The sequence below is a fragment of the Hemibagrus wyckioides genome, linkage group LG16 (genome assembly GCF_019097595.1).
Source record: "Hemibagrus wyckioides isolate EC202008001 linkage group LG16, SWU_Hwy_1.0, whole genome shotgun sequence".
NCBI lineage: Eukaryota > Metazoa > Chordata > Actinopteri > Siluriformes > Bagridae > Hemibagrus > Hemibagrus wyckioides.
Window position 1 is genome coordinate 22705001 of NC_080725.1, and position 17500 is coordinate 22722500.

Below are 17500 nucleotides of genomic sequence, written 5' to 3' on the forward strand. Positions count from 1 at the left end.
TAAGAAGATGAATTATCTTTTGGTAGAAATATATGAACTGTATTTTAATGCACTGAACAGATTTGCTGTTTCGTATCTTTTGCTGTTTGTGGTTTTCGTACCTTTTCGCCGCAGATCTGAGCCGCTGTTAAAGCCCATGCTGATGATATGGGGGAAATTTAATGTAAAGGTTATTAAAGGTCATGTTGTGTAACTGCATGCTGAGGTAATAAAACGGATTTTGTCCAAAAAGATGTTGTCCATGTTTTATGATTTTATGATCACACTTAAAAATGCCTGAAATTTTCAGAGTCCTATGATTCAGCTCGGCTCACATAGATGAGTCGACTCTTTCGACTCCCGAAATCGTACTCTACCTTTTGTAATAAAGAAAACATCACTGAATTACAATTTATAAAATACATAACAGACCTTTGTTCACGCTGAATCATGTGCACAAGCATGAGTCGACTCGAACCGTTTTGCAAACGATACATAACTAGAAGATAAAGTTGTACGTTGTGAGTTAGAATACTAGAATTCCAGTTAAATAAAATAAAAATAAAATAAAGACAGACATGTGCTGCTATTTTTGGAGTGTGACTCAGACGAACGATCCATAATGTATAACGACTCGTTCGTGAACGACACGTTAGAAATAATTCAGGTGATAATATAGCGTTTGAATTTATACGTTATAATAAACACCGATTTATTCTGCCATTTTATGTCTCTGAGACAAATTGTATGCAGAATACAAATAGAAAACTGTTCATATGTGCGAATCGGCTCTCAAACGTTCACTTGATTCAAAGAACCGACTCCGAGAACGATACATTACTGGCATTCAGAAGCAAGTCAAATGATCGATTATATACATCCTTTTTTTGTTATTTTTTAAACAATGCAGACGAATTTATTATATTTATTTACAATTTCACTACTAGGACAGATTTTTTTCGAGGCAACTGTAAAGATGGAGACATTATATTTACATTACTTTATACTAGATTTGCATTTCCATTATTTTTAGCTATGTCATTCAGACGCCAAACATATCACAGGTATCAACAGTTTCGCTAAAGAAATAAAGAAATCGCTCGATATTCACGCCTTAGCGGTTTTTGCTAATTGAAAAAACAGAAGAGAAATTTTGCTGTGCGCATGGGCAAGCGCCGAGAGGTTTGCGCATGCGCACTAACAGTGGAGTTTGGGTTGTGTTTACGGCTCTGCTGCTGGTCTGTGCCATGTTCTGTCAAACCTCTGTGGAATAAAAACAAAAAAAGTCTTTTGCGGAAATAGGTAAGATATTTGTCACAGCTGTCTCTTTGTCTTCCTCGCATGTATCTTGAATTTTAGGCGTGTGTGTCCTGTTAATAATTCATTCCATGCTTTTTATTGCTGCATGCATACGGGAGCTGATAATGCTGTGAGTGGAAATTGTGGTGTTAGCTTGTTAGCTAACATAGACGCCTAGTGCGCGAGATGATATTTCTCATACCAGTATTCCGTCTAATCCCGCTTTCTTGTGCTAGGATTGGCTGTTCGACCAGGCTCGGGTGCAGCCTACCAATCAGAGCAAAGAAGCGTGATAAAATCAGCCAATCCTAGCGCAGGAGGTGGGATTTGTTCAGAATACAGGTAGGAATTGGAATAACGCAGTTTGCTAGCGATTCTCCGCCTGTCAGGAACATTAATAACTACTCAAATTCTGAACGTTTTTGCTAAAAAATAATTTGAGACAGCTTCTGAATCCTTCACATCTGAAAAGTGTGGTGGTCGGGGCATGTGAATGTAATATAAAATGTACCATTTTAGTGTATTTACGATAAAATATTTCTGTGCAAAACAACCTAGCTAGGTCGATTAGCTTTCTGTCTCAGCATCAGTTCTAGGTTATAGTGTGCAAATTTTAGCTTCTTTTAACAATTTCTGTTAACTGCAGAATTGTGTTTATTTTTTTTTATTTTTTGCAGAATATGAGTTAATTTGAGAGAATCAGCAGCGAGGCTGTGGGACATGTACTGAGCGCGAGCCCAACCCAGCCCTTAACCTAACAGACAATACTGATGGGAATACGAACACGCGCACATACGTATACTGTGTATATATGTGCGCGCGCCCACTCACGCGCGCAAGCTGTCGCACGTGCGACGCGAATAAAGGGGGAAAGAAATTCCTCCGATTTGCTGCGCGTGCCCCAAACAACAGCTTTTATTATTGCATTCATCCTGCACGGATGTGTCATCATTTGGAAGTTAGGGTTTGGCGATATGACAAAAATTTAATATCGCTGTACAAATAGATCATGATATACGATATATCACGATATCTACTTATGGATTCTCAATTTTTCCCCCTTGGATTGGTTAAACTAGCTATGAATGGCAATAAAATAACAAATAAACACTTATGTCCATCGGAATGGCTATATACGTATATTTATCTTCTAACAGTAATTGTTATAATTAGTTTGTACACACTGAGAGACCACGCCCCCTACATCAAGTCATTAGGACTTGTGTTTATTTTGGTGTTTATTTGCTTGTCGACCTGCTTAGCCATTTTTTACTCAGTTGTTAACTTAGTATTGTAAGATTCCTGTAACATTTTTAATAGTCATCTCTTTTTTGCTCATCGTCTGTCACTTGATCATGATTGACATGGATGTCTGGAAGCCCCGCCCCTTTTTTCTCCATCTTACCTGCTCAGTGCATCCTCGCTTTGTGTCAAAGTAAATGGTTTTTCACCCAGAAGAGGACTTGTTTTTTCTTTTTAAGTCTGGTTCCTCTCAATGTTTCTTCCTCACAATGTCTCAGGGAGTTTTCTCTTGTTCAGGCTTCCTGATTATTCCTGCAGCACTGTGTTGTGTTGATGATCGTACAGATAAATACCGTGGGGGTTTTTGCATTTTGCCCGTCATGGTGTTTTTGTCTTTCCCCCATCATCAGCTGACTGCGATGAGATGAGGCATAATCTCTACACCTAAAAGTAAATCGAAATAAATCCTGGTTCGACCCGTTCTTTTGTTCCAGCTGTATTGTGTACTAGGATGACACGGGTGGTTAAGAGGGCAGGCGATTGTTCTTAGCGCTGAGGAGACACACACTCCGGTATACACAGAGTGAATACGGTTACAGGGTCGGCTGATACACACTTTTATTTTGTTTCTTCTCAGGTTGTAGAAGTTACCTGGTGCAGGTGTGTTAGAAATGGGGAAAAATCTGGCCCTGGATTGAACGTCTTTAATCAGTTATCTGAAATCCTAGCTCTGGACATAGTCAAAGGTTATCTTAGGAAACGTATTTGTTGCAGTGGCGATATAATTGGACTCAGATGCTGAAGTCCCAATCATGTGATGTCCAGATGAGGGGTGAAGGTGAAGGGGCAGGGTGGAGGTGTGGGTTTTATCTCTTTGGCCAGTTTTGAAACAAAAATTGAAAACCAGTAGAGGTGTACTCTGGATAAAAGACGCTTGTGAAATATTCAGTGTAATTTGTGTGTAAATCAGTAATTTGTGTGTGTTTTGAGCCAATATTCTCCAACAAGCCCAGGCACTGGGGGCATTCGCCTGATTTCCAGCAGATATCTGTATTAAAATGATTTGATCTGAAGGTTCTCCTGAGCTCTCACTGGTGTATTTGGTGCGGGAATTGACGTGAGCTTGGGTTTGATATCGATTCTGCAAGAAACTACAATCAAGGTGCACTTTTCTGTGAATGTTGCAAGTACTTGTGCAGCTCTTCTGTAGGCGGCATGCTCCAGGCTTGTGTCATGTGTCGCCCCCCGGTATCGGAACGAGTGAATGAGTACAGTATCGGACCCGTACCTGATACCGGCATTGATCCATCTGGTGCCGAGTGTCGCTGCAGTTGTGTGCTGTGAGAGTTGTTCAGTAAGAATCTGAAGCTGTTTGAAACAACCCCCTGGGTGGTGTGTGTGTGTGTGTGTGTGTGTGATTTACCGTGTGATGGGTCAGTGTTTGAATAGCAGAGCTTGTTGAATAATCTATCTTCTGCCTGGTGAGTGACTGTGAGACAAAACAGATCCGTTACACAACACCGGGGTTTACACTTAATAACCACCCTCTCTCTCTCTCATTCTCTCATTTTCTCTCTGTCTCTTTCTCCCTCTCTCCTTCTCTTTCTCTCTCTCTCTCTCTCTCTCTCTCTCTCTCTCTCTCTCATTCTCTAATTTTCTCTCTGTCTCTTTCTCCCTCTCTCATTTTCATTTTCTTTCTTTCTTTCTTTCTTTCTTTCTTTCTTTCTTTCTTTCTTTCTTTCTTTCTTTCTTTCTTTCTTTCTTTCTTTCTTTCTTTCTTTCTTTCTTTCTTTCTTTCTCATTTTCTCTGTCTCCCTGTCTCTCTCTCTCTCTCTCTCTCTCTCTCTTTTCTCTCTTTCCTTTCTATCTCCTCTGCACTCGTACATTTTTACACTTTCGTTCCACCTGGCTATCCTAGTGTGCTCAGTTGCTTGAGCAATATTGGAGGCGGAGCATCAGACTTTAAATCAAAAGCACTCATCAGAATATTAGGCACCGCCCATTAGGTCAGCTGTCACATGTGGTCGTGCCGGAAAGGCTAGTTTGTGTAATGAGGTGGCCATTATTATAGCTCAAGCATGAAACTGCACACCAGTTGTGTGTGTGTGTGCGTGTCGGCATGTACTGAGAAACTGATACATGTTGATGTTTAGTTTTACACACTTCTCTGGAGGAAATGCCACTGACCCGGTCTGTGTGTTAGGCGAGAACACAACACAATACACAGCACAGTGACAAAGCCACAGCCTGATGTTCACTTCCTGTCCATTTCTAACATTCACACTCGTTTGGTTGATTTACACTGACTGACTTTATTTAAAACCTCATTGTGTGTGTGTGTGTGTGTGTGTTAATAAAAAGGAGAAATTTAGCACTAGTAATGAATTTTTTGTGTTCATAAATGAAATTCATCCAGTGTGTTTATTTTGTTTTTCTTTCTGTTGTGCATGTTTTTCTCTTCCTTTCTGATTTATCACTTTGGTCTCTTGAGGTTTGGTGGTGTGGGGCCACTGTTTCCTGCATTAACAAAAGAACCTCTCTAACATGGTTTAGGCTTTTAGTCCTTTTAGAGAGAATGTACACAAAGGGACGTCGCTCTATTCTGTAACCTCGGAGAAGGAATATAGGGGGCGTGGCCAGTCACCAATACACACCAGCATTAAGGATCTCTTCACAAGGTCGTCATTGTTTCCAAAACTGAAGTTGGGACTGTATAATCATTTGTTATTGTTACTTTTCCTGTTAAATCTTTGACTTCCTCAGAGTTTTGGGATTAAAGTTTAAGGTTTAAATCTAAAATAATTCCCCTTCCAGAAGTTGCTCAGCTGTAATGTTTGCTTAATCTTATCGGGAAACCCATATCAGAGAGAGTTTTGTTCTGGGATATAAAGCAAACTCTTTTTAACCTTTAACACTAAAACATGAATACATTATTAACATAAAATCATACACTATAGTGCCAAAGGTTCTGGGACATCTGCCTTTACATGCACATGAATGTAATATGGAGTTGTCTAGAACAGCTTCAACTCTTCTGGGAAGGCTTTCCACAAGGTTTAGGAGTGTGTTTATGGGAATTTTTGACCGTTCCTCTAGAAGTGCTTTTGTGAGGTCAGGCACTGATTTTGGATGAAAAAGTCTGGCTGGCAGTCTCCACTCTAATTCATCCCAAAGGTGTTCTATGGGGTTGAGGTCAGGACTTTGTGCAGGCCAGTCAAGTTCCTTCACACCAAACTCACTCATCCATGTCTTTATGGACCTTGCTTTGGTCACTGGTGTGCAGTCATGTTGGAACAGGAAGGGGTCATCCCCAAACTGTTCCCACAAATGTCTTGGTATGAAGCTGAAGCATTAAGAGTTCCTTTCACTGGAACTAAGGAGCCGAGCCCAACCTCTGAAAAACAACACCTGAACTCAATGATCTGTCCCAAAACTTTAGGCACTATAGTGTATAATACACTTCAGCATTTATTACACCAAACTAAACATACACTGTTCTTGGTGAATGTTATATTGAAATCTTTATATGAAATATGAATTTTAAGTAAATGTACACTGTTTTTTGTCTAAGTGTCATAGTCAGGAAGTACTGTATCACAAATTATGCAGTTAAGTGTTATGGACATTATTATTATTATTATTATTATTATTATTATTATTATTATTATTATTGGTACTGATTTGCATCCCATATCCAAGAGCCAATTCAACTTCCTTAGTTAAATGTAGTTACAAAAAGATCACACTAATGTGTGAAGATATTTCTAAAATAAGCAATATATAATTTTGAGAACATAAGCCGCTCATTTGTATGTAGTGACGCCCCCAAAACTCCATATAAGGTAAAGTGTACAGATAGCATTGAGCACAAAATGATTGACAAGAGTAACACCTGAACAGAAGTGGAAGTTATTTACAGCTTTAGTAATAAAAATATTGAATAATTGTTTTAGGAGGCTAGGAACCTGTAGTCCTCCAAGTAGAATTGTTTTTGGAGCCTAGGAACCTGTAGTCCTCTAAGTAGAACTGTATTAGAAAATTTCCAAGTCCTCCAATTATAATCCTTTTAGAAAGTTAAAGCCCTTATTTCTCCAAGTCAACCCTTTCAAGCAGCATAAGAACCTTTAGTCCATCAAATAGAAGGAGTTACCTTTATATTTTCCAGCATCTTCAGGACAGAGTTCACATTATACTTTAGACTTCCAGAGAGAGAATAAAGAGAGGCTGATGAGGAAACTATTGTTTATAGCTGCTGTAATGTAAGAGAGAACAATTGCTATGTGTAACTTTAAATTGATAAAAATGATCATGCATTGCCTTTTAATAACTGAAACATATCAAGCATTGATAAATTCTAAAGTTTTATTCTTTATTTTTCACCTGGCAAAACAAATGTTTTAATCTGTTTTTATTTTCAGTTTGCCATTCCCCTCACTTCTCATACTGTCTGTTTATATATTTTTTTCTGTTCTCATGTTTATATCAAGTTTCAGCAGGCGCATTGACCAGATTCTGTTTCTCATTGTTTGCAGGAAAACCGTGCCAAATATATCATGTGCTTTTTGTTTAACCTTCCTGCTCTACTGGTCTTTTGTTTTTGATGTCTGCACTCTCACTTTCTCTTTTCTGTCGCCCTCTTCGTTCCTGGTTTTATTTCCTTCTGGTTTTATGTGAGAAACGTGACCTGGGAACCGAAATAGAGCCACAGAGTCGACGAAAACTGATCATATTTTAGTCGTTTGTCTGAAATAAATGCTGATGAAGTAAAAAGCCAGTCATCACCACGGTGCTACATTTACATAATTGTGTCACTGCAGGTGAACCAGCAGCTCCTCCGTCTCTGTATTTCCATATTGCTATGGAAGTGTGTGTGTGTGTGTGTGTCTCTTTGCATGTTATTTATTTCAGGTGGTTGTAGACCCTCCCATTCCGTCCAGAGCTCTTTTACCTCCTGTAAGACACACCTGAGTGTTTACTTTCTCCTTTTTTTGTTTAATAATGTCTGTGTGTACATAGCTTGCGTGTGTGTGTGTTCATGTCAGTCAATAATAATAAAAAAAATAATAATAATAATAGCGCTAAGCGCTCCTATGGTCATTTAAGTTTATAAATGTTTTTTATAATTGCTGTGTAGAGTCAAACAGTCAATTATACACCCCCGGCCACTTTATTAGGGACAGAGTGGAGGGAGATGGTCTTGAGCTGAGAAGGAAGTCTACATTGTCTCTAATAATCACCTGACAATGGTTTTCAACCTGGATGATAGATTAAGTTAGTCAGAGGTCTGGATGGTAGTAGGATATCCCGATGGTTTTAATTACGCATTCTGGATATTGTAGCATTCAGGTGGAAGAGGGAACACAAATTTCCCTTTTGTACCTTGTCACTGAGGCTGTAAAGATAGATTTGGTGTTCTAATCCAAATGGTTAAACATATTTATGTTGAGAACTAGCAGAAATTCTAAACTGAGGCCTTTGTGGATGAAGTTAACCCTTCGCCAAACGTGTGTATATATACGTGCTTTTTATTCTGCCCCCTGTTCGTTTTGTTTCCAGGTGATTCAGCTCACTGAGTGTCATTCATGAGTGCGTCCGGCTTGGTCTAGCAGTCATGGATGACATGGCCTCCGTGGGGAAAATTAGTGCCTCCTCTGAATCTGTGTCCACCCTCAACAGTGAGGACTTTGTCCTGGTGTCCCGCCTTGGGGACGAGACCCCGTCCACTAATAACGGCAGTGACGATGAAAAAACAGGCCTGAAGGTAAGACTGAGCTGGAGTTTCTGGAGATGGAGGCAATGGTCAATCTGTGTAAGGTCCTGAAGACACTCACATTACTGAAGTGGTGTGTTTGGACGAATGCTTTGGTGTAAAGTGTACACACACACACACAGACACACTTCTGATAGAATATGCTTTCAGCTTTAAGCTTCTGTTGAGACCACATTGAACATATTTCATTTGTGTTTAGGGATTAGTTGAGGTTCATGGGTTATGGTTACAATAGGGATTGGATTATGTTTTAAGGTTGAATTAAGATTTAGGACTGAAGCAGGGACTAGTGTTGGGTTAAAGTTAGTAATTGGTTTAAGATTCGGATTGGATTAGTGGTCAGTGTCTGGTTAAGGGTAGGGATTGGTTTAGAAAGAAGGGTTTGATTAGGGTTGGACATATATATATATATATATATATATATATATATATATATATATATATATATATATATATATATATATATATATATATATATATATATATATATAATAGTGAATAGGGTTGGAGTGGATTAACGGCTAAAGAAGGATTAAGGGGTTGGGATTAAATTTCCGATTGCATTAGAGCAGGATTGTCCAGTCTGATCCGCAAAGGGCCGGTGTGGGTGCAGGTTTTCCTTCTACTCAAGCAGGAGCTCCACCTGATTCCACATGTTTAATCAGCTGACATTGGCTTTCAAGATACTATGAGGTGTGGCTTCTGTTTGGTCAGAATGAAAACTTGCACACACGCTGGATAGGATTGGACAAACCTGCATTAGAGGATAATGTTGCAGTGGGGGATTAGTTTTCTTAATGTTTAAGAGAAGATTTAGGTATAGGTTGAGATTAGAGTTGGGTTTTAGGGTTGTTTTATGGCATGAAGAGGTAAAATGCTAACCTTTTGTTATGTTAATGCTTTGATCCACAGCTCAGTTATCTTCTCACACACACACACACACACCGAACACACACACACACACCCTGTACTTTTTGTTCCTTAGGACATTTCCTCACCCTTTAGTTGTGCCGCAACCCCATTGGACAGTCATTTGACTTGCATCATCTCACTGTTCTCAGACTGAAACAACATTTCCATTCTATTCTTACACACACACACACACACACACACACACACAAATGGTGTGTATTGTCACCTTGGGCCAAAGATGGAGTAGAGTGTCTCACCTTGGGCCATCGTTCACTCTTTTGTTGGAAGAACTTCTGAAGAACTCGCATCCATTCTTCCTTTTTTTTTTTTCCTATTTTCTCCCTCTCTCATCCAGTGTCTCTTGTAAAATCCCTCCTTTGTGTTTTTTTGGTCATTTGTGGTTTCAGTGGTTTCGCAAGAGCTTTGTTCATCTTTGATTTGAATCAGATCTTTGGGGAAGGACACATTGTGCCATTATGTGTGAAAGGTTCTTGTGTTTCCACATCAGGCTCTGATCTTCACCACGCTCAGTTGTTACCCATTCACCTTCTCAGACTTGCATGGGAAAAGTTTAGCGTGATCTAAAATGCTCCTCAGCATCCTTGTTTCATCATCTGCTGCATGTTCTCCATGTTCTTTTCCATGCTCTTCTCCTGTTAGAGGCTCTTCTAAACCTCTTGTTTGTTACACAGGTGATTTCTGAGGAAGGGGTCAGCTTTAAGGTCAGTCTCCTTTCTCTCTTGTTTTTCAGTGTTCTTTTCCTGTTCCCTTTCTATTCGTGCTCGTGGTCTCCTACACCTTTTCCACTGGCAGAGTTGGTGCTGGTTCATGGTACGCTTTTAAGTACCAAGTCTATAATATTTGAGCTTTCACTAACACATGACATGTTTTCAGTGTGTTGAACGCACACTCACACACATGCACACACACACACACATGCACATGGTCATCATACTGCTAGAACAGTAGTAACTGCATAACCATTTTAGGAGCCCAAGAACCTTTAGTCCTTCAAGTATAACCCTTTTAAATGTATGCAGATCACCAAGTAGAAACCTACTTCTGTCCTCCAAGTAGTACCCTTTTTGCAGTCTAGGAACCCTTAGTCATTCAGGTAGAACCCTTTTAGCTTTCTAAAGACCCTTTAGCCTTTCTCCTAAAAACCTTTAGAGCCCTGTTTAGGAGACTAAGAATCCTTAATCATTCAAATAGACCTGAAGAACCTGTTTGAGGAGCTTCACAAACATTAAATGTAACTGTAAATGGATAAAAAAATGCACAAAACACCACAGTGAGCACCTTGTTGGTGGAAAAGAACAATCTTCTTTCTTCCTTCTCAAGCACTTGTTCCTTCTCTGTGATTTTGCTGAGTGTCTGTGATTGGTTGGTGGTTGTCTTTATGGGTTTGTTTTGTGGCTTCTCTTGATGTGTGCAGTTGATGTATACACACACTCCTTTCTGTGTGTGTGTGTGTTTCCTTGGAATATTTTATTGTGCCTCTGATAGTCTACATGTACTTGAGCAGTTCCTTTCCAACTGCTGTTCTTACCACAAGATGATTGTGGGATAATGAGCCGAGAGAACTCGGAGGATAAACTGGTTTCAACTTTATGCAAATTAGAAGGCGTGTCCCCGTAACCAATCAGACAGAAGACATTTCTGTCGTCTGTATGCGATTACGTTATTTATATGAAAAATCCACAAATTTTCTGCATCCTCCTGCTGCCATCCCTAATAGTGTAATATCATGCCAGATACTGTAGCTAGCCAGCTAGTTAATGGTTAGTAAAGTAGCTAAAAACATGTTACCATGACAACTGCAGTTTCATTTATCGCTAACCATATGTATGTATGCTGAATAATTTTTGGATTAATGTTTAAGCCCAAATGTTTACGCCCGGATAAAATGGGAGGGTTGCGTCAGGAACCTGCGCTAAATCAAATATGTGGAGCAGATGATCCGCTGTGGCGACCCCGAACAGGTAGCAGCCGAAAAAAACAATAACAAACTGAATTCAAGATGTAGCCCCGCCCCAATTCCACAACTTCATGCAGAATTACTCTTACTGTTTGTGCTCTTAATACATTTTCCCAAACCCCAGAATCTTTATAATCCTAATTATTAATGGGGGAGGTGTTTAAACTTAACAGAAGATTTGTTAGACAGTTTATATAACAGTACTGATTACCTGTATTCATCTTCCTGAGTCTGTAGAAGCATCATTTATTTATTACGTCAGTCCAGTGTTTGTGTTTTTGATCAAAGACAGGAGAAAAGGCTCTTTGATCTCTGTCTCGTCTTCTTGTCTTACATACCTGATCTTTGGCCAATCACATCAAATCAGGTACAAATTACAGGATAAAAGCTGGTCATCATGGGGTACTCAGACAAGATGATTTGGGTTTGATTGCATTTTTAAATATCTGGTGAAAATTTGGTTAGAGTCTGTATGTGTTTGTGTGACGCCTTGGGAAGCTGTTGTGTATATAATGATGCATTTTGTGTGTGTGCGTTTGTGTGTGTGTGCAGATTGTGGGGAACGGCAGTGAGCAGCAGTTGCAGAGGGAGCTCGAGGATGTGCTGATGGACCCGTCGGTGGCTGACGTGACTCCCGGGTCAGAACAGGTGGATGGGGGTGATCAGGGCTACCCCACCACTGCGGCCCCACCACAACCCTGTCCTGCACTCCAGAAACTGGAGATAGTGCTGCCGGTTCAGGGAGCTCAGCAGGGTATGAGGAGCCTTTACATTTGTTTTTTAAACAGAGAAACAAGGACTGAGGCCATGCACACATACACTATATTGCCAAAAGTTTTGGGACACCCCTCCAAGTCATTGAAGTCAGGGGTTGGGCTCAGCTCCTTAGTTCCAGTGAAAGGAACTCTTAATGCTTCATACCAAGACATTTTTGACAATTTCATGCTCTTTGTGGGAACACTTTGGGGATGACCCCTTCCTGTTCCAACATGACTGTACACCAGTGACCAAAGCAAGGTCCATAAAGACATGGATGAGTGAGTTTGGTGAGGAGGAACTTGACTGACCTACACAGAGTCCTGACCTCAACCCCACAGAACACCTTTGGGATGAATTAGAGCGTTGACTGCGAGCCAGACCTTCTCGTCCAACATCAGTGCCTGACCTCACAAATGCACTTCTAGAGGAACGGTCAAAAATTCCCATAAACACACTCGTAAACCTTGTGGAAAGCCTTCCCAAAAGAGTTGAAGCTGTTCTAGCTGTAAAGGGCGGGGTTACAACTCCATATTACATTCAATGTGCATGGAAAGGCAGACGTCCCAAAACTTTTGGCCTGGCTCGCAGTCTCAACTCTAATTCATCCCAAAGGTGTTCTATGGGTTTGAGGTCAGGACTCTGTGCAGGTCAGTCAAGTTCCTCCACACCAAACTCAGTCATTCATGTCTTTATGGACCCTGCTTTCACTGGAACTAAGGGGCCGAGCCCAACCCCTGAAAAACCACACCTGAACTCAGTGATTTGGAGGGGTGTCCCAGAACTTTTGGCAATATAGTGTATAATAACTGTATCTGTTGCTGCATGTCTACAAGTTCACAGAAGTGACAAGAGGTAAAGTAGGAATATGCTAATTAGATAGTAACACACCTCCTTCGTCTTGGAAACTAGTGATGCATTACTTAGATTTGCATACTGGATCCTGATTGGCTCTTATATTTCATGATGTAGTAACTTCATCACAGTCCTGAAGTGCTGCATGTGATTATTTTCCCCCTAGACCAGGGCTTGGCGATGAGTCCGGGGACGCCGCTGCTGGACGAGGACAGCGTGGTCTTCAGTAAGCTGACGTATTTGGGCTGTGCGTCAGTTAACGCCCCTCGCAGTGAGGTTGAGGCACTGCGTATGATGAGCATTCTTCGCAGCCAGTGCCAGCTGCCCCTTGATGTCACTCTCTCCGTACCTGGAGTTTCTGAGGGAACCGTTAGGTAAAGGGCAGAGGGGGGCGGGACACTGTGTGACATGCAGGTGTGACATGTTTAGGGTAAGGCAGGAGGAAAGAGCATATGATTATATGTTATTTCCTCCTCCCTGACCCCAAACATGTCACACCTGCATGTATGTATACACCGATCAGGCAAAACATTATGACCGATGCTGTAGATAACACTGATGATCTCCTCATCATGGCACCTGTTAGTGGGTGGGATATATTAGGCAGCAAGTGACCATTTTGTCCTCAAAGTTGATGTTAGAAGCAGGAAAAATGGACAAGCGTAAGGATTTGAGCGAGTTTGACGAAGGGCTAAATTGTGATGTCTAGACCACTGGATCAGAGCATCTCCAAAACTGCAGCTCTTGTGGGGTGTTCCCGGTCTGCAGTGGTCAGTATCTGTCAAAACTGGTCCAAGGAAGGAACAGTGGTGAACTGGAGACAGGGTCATGGGTGGTCAGACGAGCTACTGTTGTTCAGATTGCTGAAGAAGTTAATGCTGATTCTGATAGAAAGGGGTCAGAATACACAGTGCAGGACGGGTCAGGGCTGTTTTGGCAGCACCAACACAATATTAGGCAGATGGTCATAATGTTATGCCTGATAGGTGTATACACACACAGACACACTTATAGTATACATCCTCTCTCTCTCTCTCTCTCTCTCTCTCTCTCTCTCTCAGGTTGTTAGACCCTCAGAGTGGGACCGAGATCTCTAACTATCCCATCTATAAGATCCTGTTCTGTGTTCGGGGTCACGATGGGACACCAGAGAGCGACTGTTTCGCCTTCACCGAAAGCCACTACAACACCGAGATCTTCCGTATCCATGTCTTCCGCTGCGAGATCCAAGAAGCGGTGAGACACACCAACACACAAATAACTATGAGACCAGGTTCTAGAACTGCTTTCTAGAACTGCTTCTTTCATTTCTGAACAATGAAAAAACGTAATCGATCATGATTTTAATGTCGTGTTGTAATTTTTACACTGTTACAACTCAGGGATCTTTCTGCCGTCTTAGTTTGTCCACTAGGGGGCGCGCAAGATATTTCTCCTTGACTTTTACAGTATAGGCTGACAAGTGCACAGCTGTCTTTAAATCTAGTCCTGAGCCTTGAGTGTAGATTTAGTCTAACTGATCGTACAATTATCACACACACACACACACACAAAGTAAGCCTATTGTGAGTAGATATGCTGATTATCACGAGAACCCGCCATACAGACATGATGAAATAGAGTTCTTCAGCTCAGTTATGTGGGCAACAGAGCCATTAGATTCATCTCACTACCACATCATCATCGCTAACGAGCCTGTTAACGACTGGACAATCGGCCTGTGGTACAGCATGTCATGCTTTAAAGCTATGAATCATCTGGTTGGTGTGTGTGTGTGTCTGTCCTGCAATACAGGTCAGCAGAATACTCTACAGCTTTGCCACTGCCTTTCGGCGGTCAGCCAATAAGGCGTCGCTCACCGCTCAGGCTCCGCCTCTTACGCCGGACAGTGACGTTTTCACCTTCACCGTCAGCCTGGAGATCAAAGAGGATGATGGGAAAGGCACCTTCAGGTGACTGTCGTCAATTCTAGTGTAAAAGTGTTGTTTACAGGGAAGGGTGAATCACTGAGGAGATAATCAGGTACAAATAGGGATAATCACCATTATCTGATCCTCTTCTGAGACTTTTAAGCTCACTTTTGTTGATGGTCAGCTTCATCAAAGATACATAACCCATTTAAATGACATCTAAAGGTTCTAAACCTTAACAGATATCTTTATAAATTAACAGCAGAATCTAAAGCACTTTTATTTTATAGTTATATAAATAACTCTCCTTTTCCTTTCAGTTCATCCCTGAACTTTTCTCTTCACTGCATTAACTGAATTATCTCTCTTTTTTTTTCAAAGTGGATATTTATAAAGAGTGGTTCATGCGCTCTCGGTCGGAAGTCATGTGTCCTGTTCTGATGGAATGATAAAAATAGAAGAGAAGAGCCGTTCCCTTTTCTTATGCTTCTCCTTCTTTTTGGCCTCTTGTGCGCTCTCTCTCATGAAAGTACAGACAAGTGCTTCCTCTCATTTATCTCCCTCATGTCCTTTTACCCCATTAAGGGTTTTATCGCACTCACAAGACAGAAATCCTCTCACTCTTTGTGTGTGTGTGTGAGAGAGAGAAGAAATCTGTTTTTAAGCATTAGTCAGATTTATTGTTTTCCTGGTGTTTCCCTTTTTTGCTTCGGATCTATAATGATTCTGATTGGTCAGATGATGTCGTCTGACCATAGTGCAGCTACAGATCACAGGTGTTTTATTGCACTTGTTCCAGTATGTTATTGTTGCTATAGCAACAGCTCATTCACAGGGACTTCACACAAGCAGACGCTTCACATGATTCATTAAGAGGTTTTTAGTACGGAAATGTTTATTTAACATTTTTTGTAAAAGTCTCCAGAGTCACTGCTTAGTAACCCAGGTAACTTCGGTCTCAGGTGCTGAATTTTCTGTTACCTATTGAGCTACTAGTGTATGATTACAACTGTATAGAGTGATTAGAACGTGTGTGTGTGTACACTGATCAGCCCTAACATTGTTAGCAGTGCCAGGTGAAGTGAATAAGACTGATGATCTCCTCATCATGTTACGCGTTAGTGGGTGGGATATATTAGGCAGCAAGTGAACGTTTTGTCCTCAAAGTTAATGTGTTAGAAGCAGGAAAAATGGACAAGCCGAATGTGCACCGCCAACAGCACCAGCAATGGGCATGTGCACATCAAAACTGGACCATGGAGCAAACGAAGAAGGTGGCCTGGTCTGCGTCTCTTACCTGGGGAACACGTGGCACCAGGATGCACTATGGGAAGAAGGCGAGTCAGTAGAGGCAGTGTCCTGCTTTGGTCAGTGTTTTGCTGGGAAACCTTGGGTCCTGCCATCCATGTGGATGTTACTTTGACATGTCCCACCTACCTAAGCATTGTTACAGACCATGTACACCCTTTCATGGAAATGGTATTCCCTGATGGCTGTGGCCTCTTTCACACACAAAGCAAAAATGGTTCAGGAATGGTTTGATGAAAACAACAACCAGTTTGAAGTGTTGACTTGGCCTCCAAATTCCCCAGATCTCAATGCAGCATCTGTGGGATGTGCTGGACAAACAAGTCCAATCCATGGAGGCCCTACATCACATCTTATAGGACTTGCTGCTAACATCTTGGTGCCAGATACCATAGCACACCTTCAGGGATCTAGTGGAGTCCATGCCTCGATGGGTCAGGGCTGTTTTTGCAGCAAAAGGGGGAACAGCACAATATTAGGCAGGTGGTCATAATGTTATGGCTGATTGATGTATGCGAGTGTAGCTTCATCAGCAGTAACACGCCTGCTCAGCTTCTCACTTTTGACTGAAAGCTTGTGGTAGACTCTCCTAATGAAACAGCAACCTCATCACTGAGCTGGGGAAAGAAGCTTATTTTAAGGCTGTACCTCAGCACCATGCTGTGCTGCTTATGCCGTGTGTCAACACAGACGTGTGTGTGTGTGAGAGACAGACTCTGTGAGTTTATGTGGACATGCAATAATGGTAAAAGTGGTAAAAAGTAATAATCTTAAACCTTTCAGATGGTCACTGCAGTCCAGCTGAGTCAGCAGAGCCGAAATGTCTCAGACTTTCCCCTTGGATGTTCTCTAGTTCATTTATTTCACTCAAGTCCTCTTAAGGTGTCTAAAGACTTTGTCTTATTTAAGCAAACAGCCTGAAATTCTCAAGCAGTGAATTTAAGGCTGAGTGAAAATGAGGGGGGGGGAAAGTCTTTCACACGCCCCGAACCAGAAAATAGTGACCTTTCACAGAGCTGGAGAAGGAGATGAAAAGATATCAGAGTGTTTAGTGAGAGTGTTTACGGTAAAAAAAACAAAAAAAAACAGCATTTAGCCATGGGGGAAAAATCCAAAACAAATAGTATAAAAGTCTATAAAGAAATAAAAAGTGGAAATATAATGCAACTGACATTTTTATCATTAACATCATCCACCACAGCACTGAATTCTGATTGGTCGGAAGGTATTGTTTCCATAGCATCAGCTCAGTTACAGGGCTCTACAAATCAAACAAAATGTGAATTACAAGCACTTTAATGATAAAAAATATAAATGTTAACTCCTAAAGTTTTATTATTTTTTTTAAACCGTGTCTAAACAGCGCCGTGTCGAAGGACAAGGACAGACAGAGCTTCAAGCTTCGTCCTGGGATGGACAAGAAGATCGTCATCTACGTCCAGCAGACGTCCAACAAAGAGCTGGCCATCGAGAGGTGGGTCTTTCTCAAAT

At 41.2% G+C, this 17500-nt stretch overlaps 1 protein-coding gene across 4 annotated transcripts in view; it reads left to right on the forward strand.

The window, feature by feature from the left end:
• Positions 1-1128: 1128 nt before the first annotated feature.
• Positions 1129-17500, forward strand: part of LOC131366746 (rab GTPase-activating protein 1) — a 75627-nt gene continuing 59255 nt past the window's right edge. Inside the window, exons 1-9 of one of the 4 annotated variants that reach the window (XM_058411455.1) lie at positions 1191-1281; positions 1515-1620; positions 8077-8281; positions 9895-9924; positions 11733-11934; positions 12958-13165; positions 13853-14027; positions 14586-14743; positions 17373-17483. In XM_058411455.1, coding sequence (XP_058267438.1) covers positions 8132-8281; positions 9895-9924; positions 11733-11934; positions 12958-13165; positions 13853-14027; positions 14586-14743; positions 17373-17483 — 1034 coding nt within the window. In that variant the 5' untranslated portion in view covers positions 1191-1281; positions 1515-1620; positions 8077-8131. Of the gene's footprint in view, positions 1282-1514; positions 1621-7422; positions 7474-8076; positions 8282-9894; positions 9925-11732; positions 11935-12957; positions 13166-13852; positions 14028-14585; positions 14744-17372; positions 17484-17500 lie in introns of those variants that run through there. The other 3 variants (XM_058411454.1, XM_058411456.1, XM_058411457.1) reach the window with 3 other exon arrangements.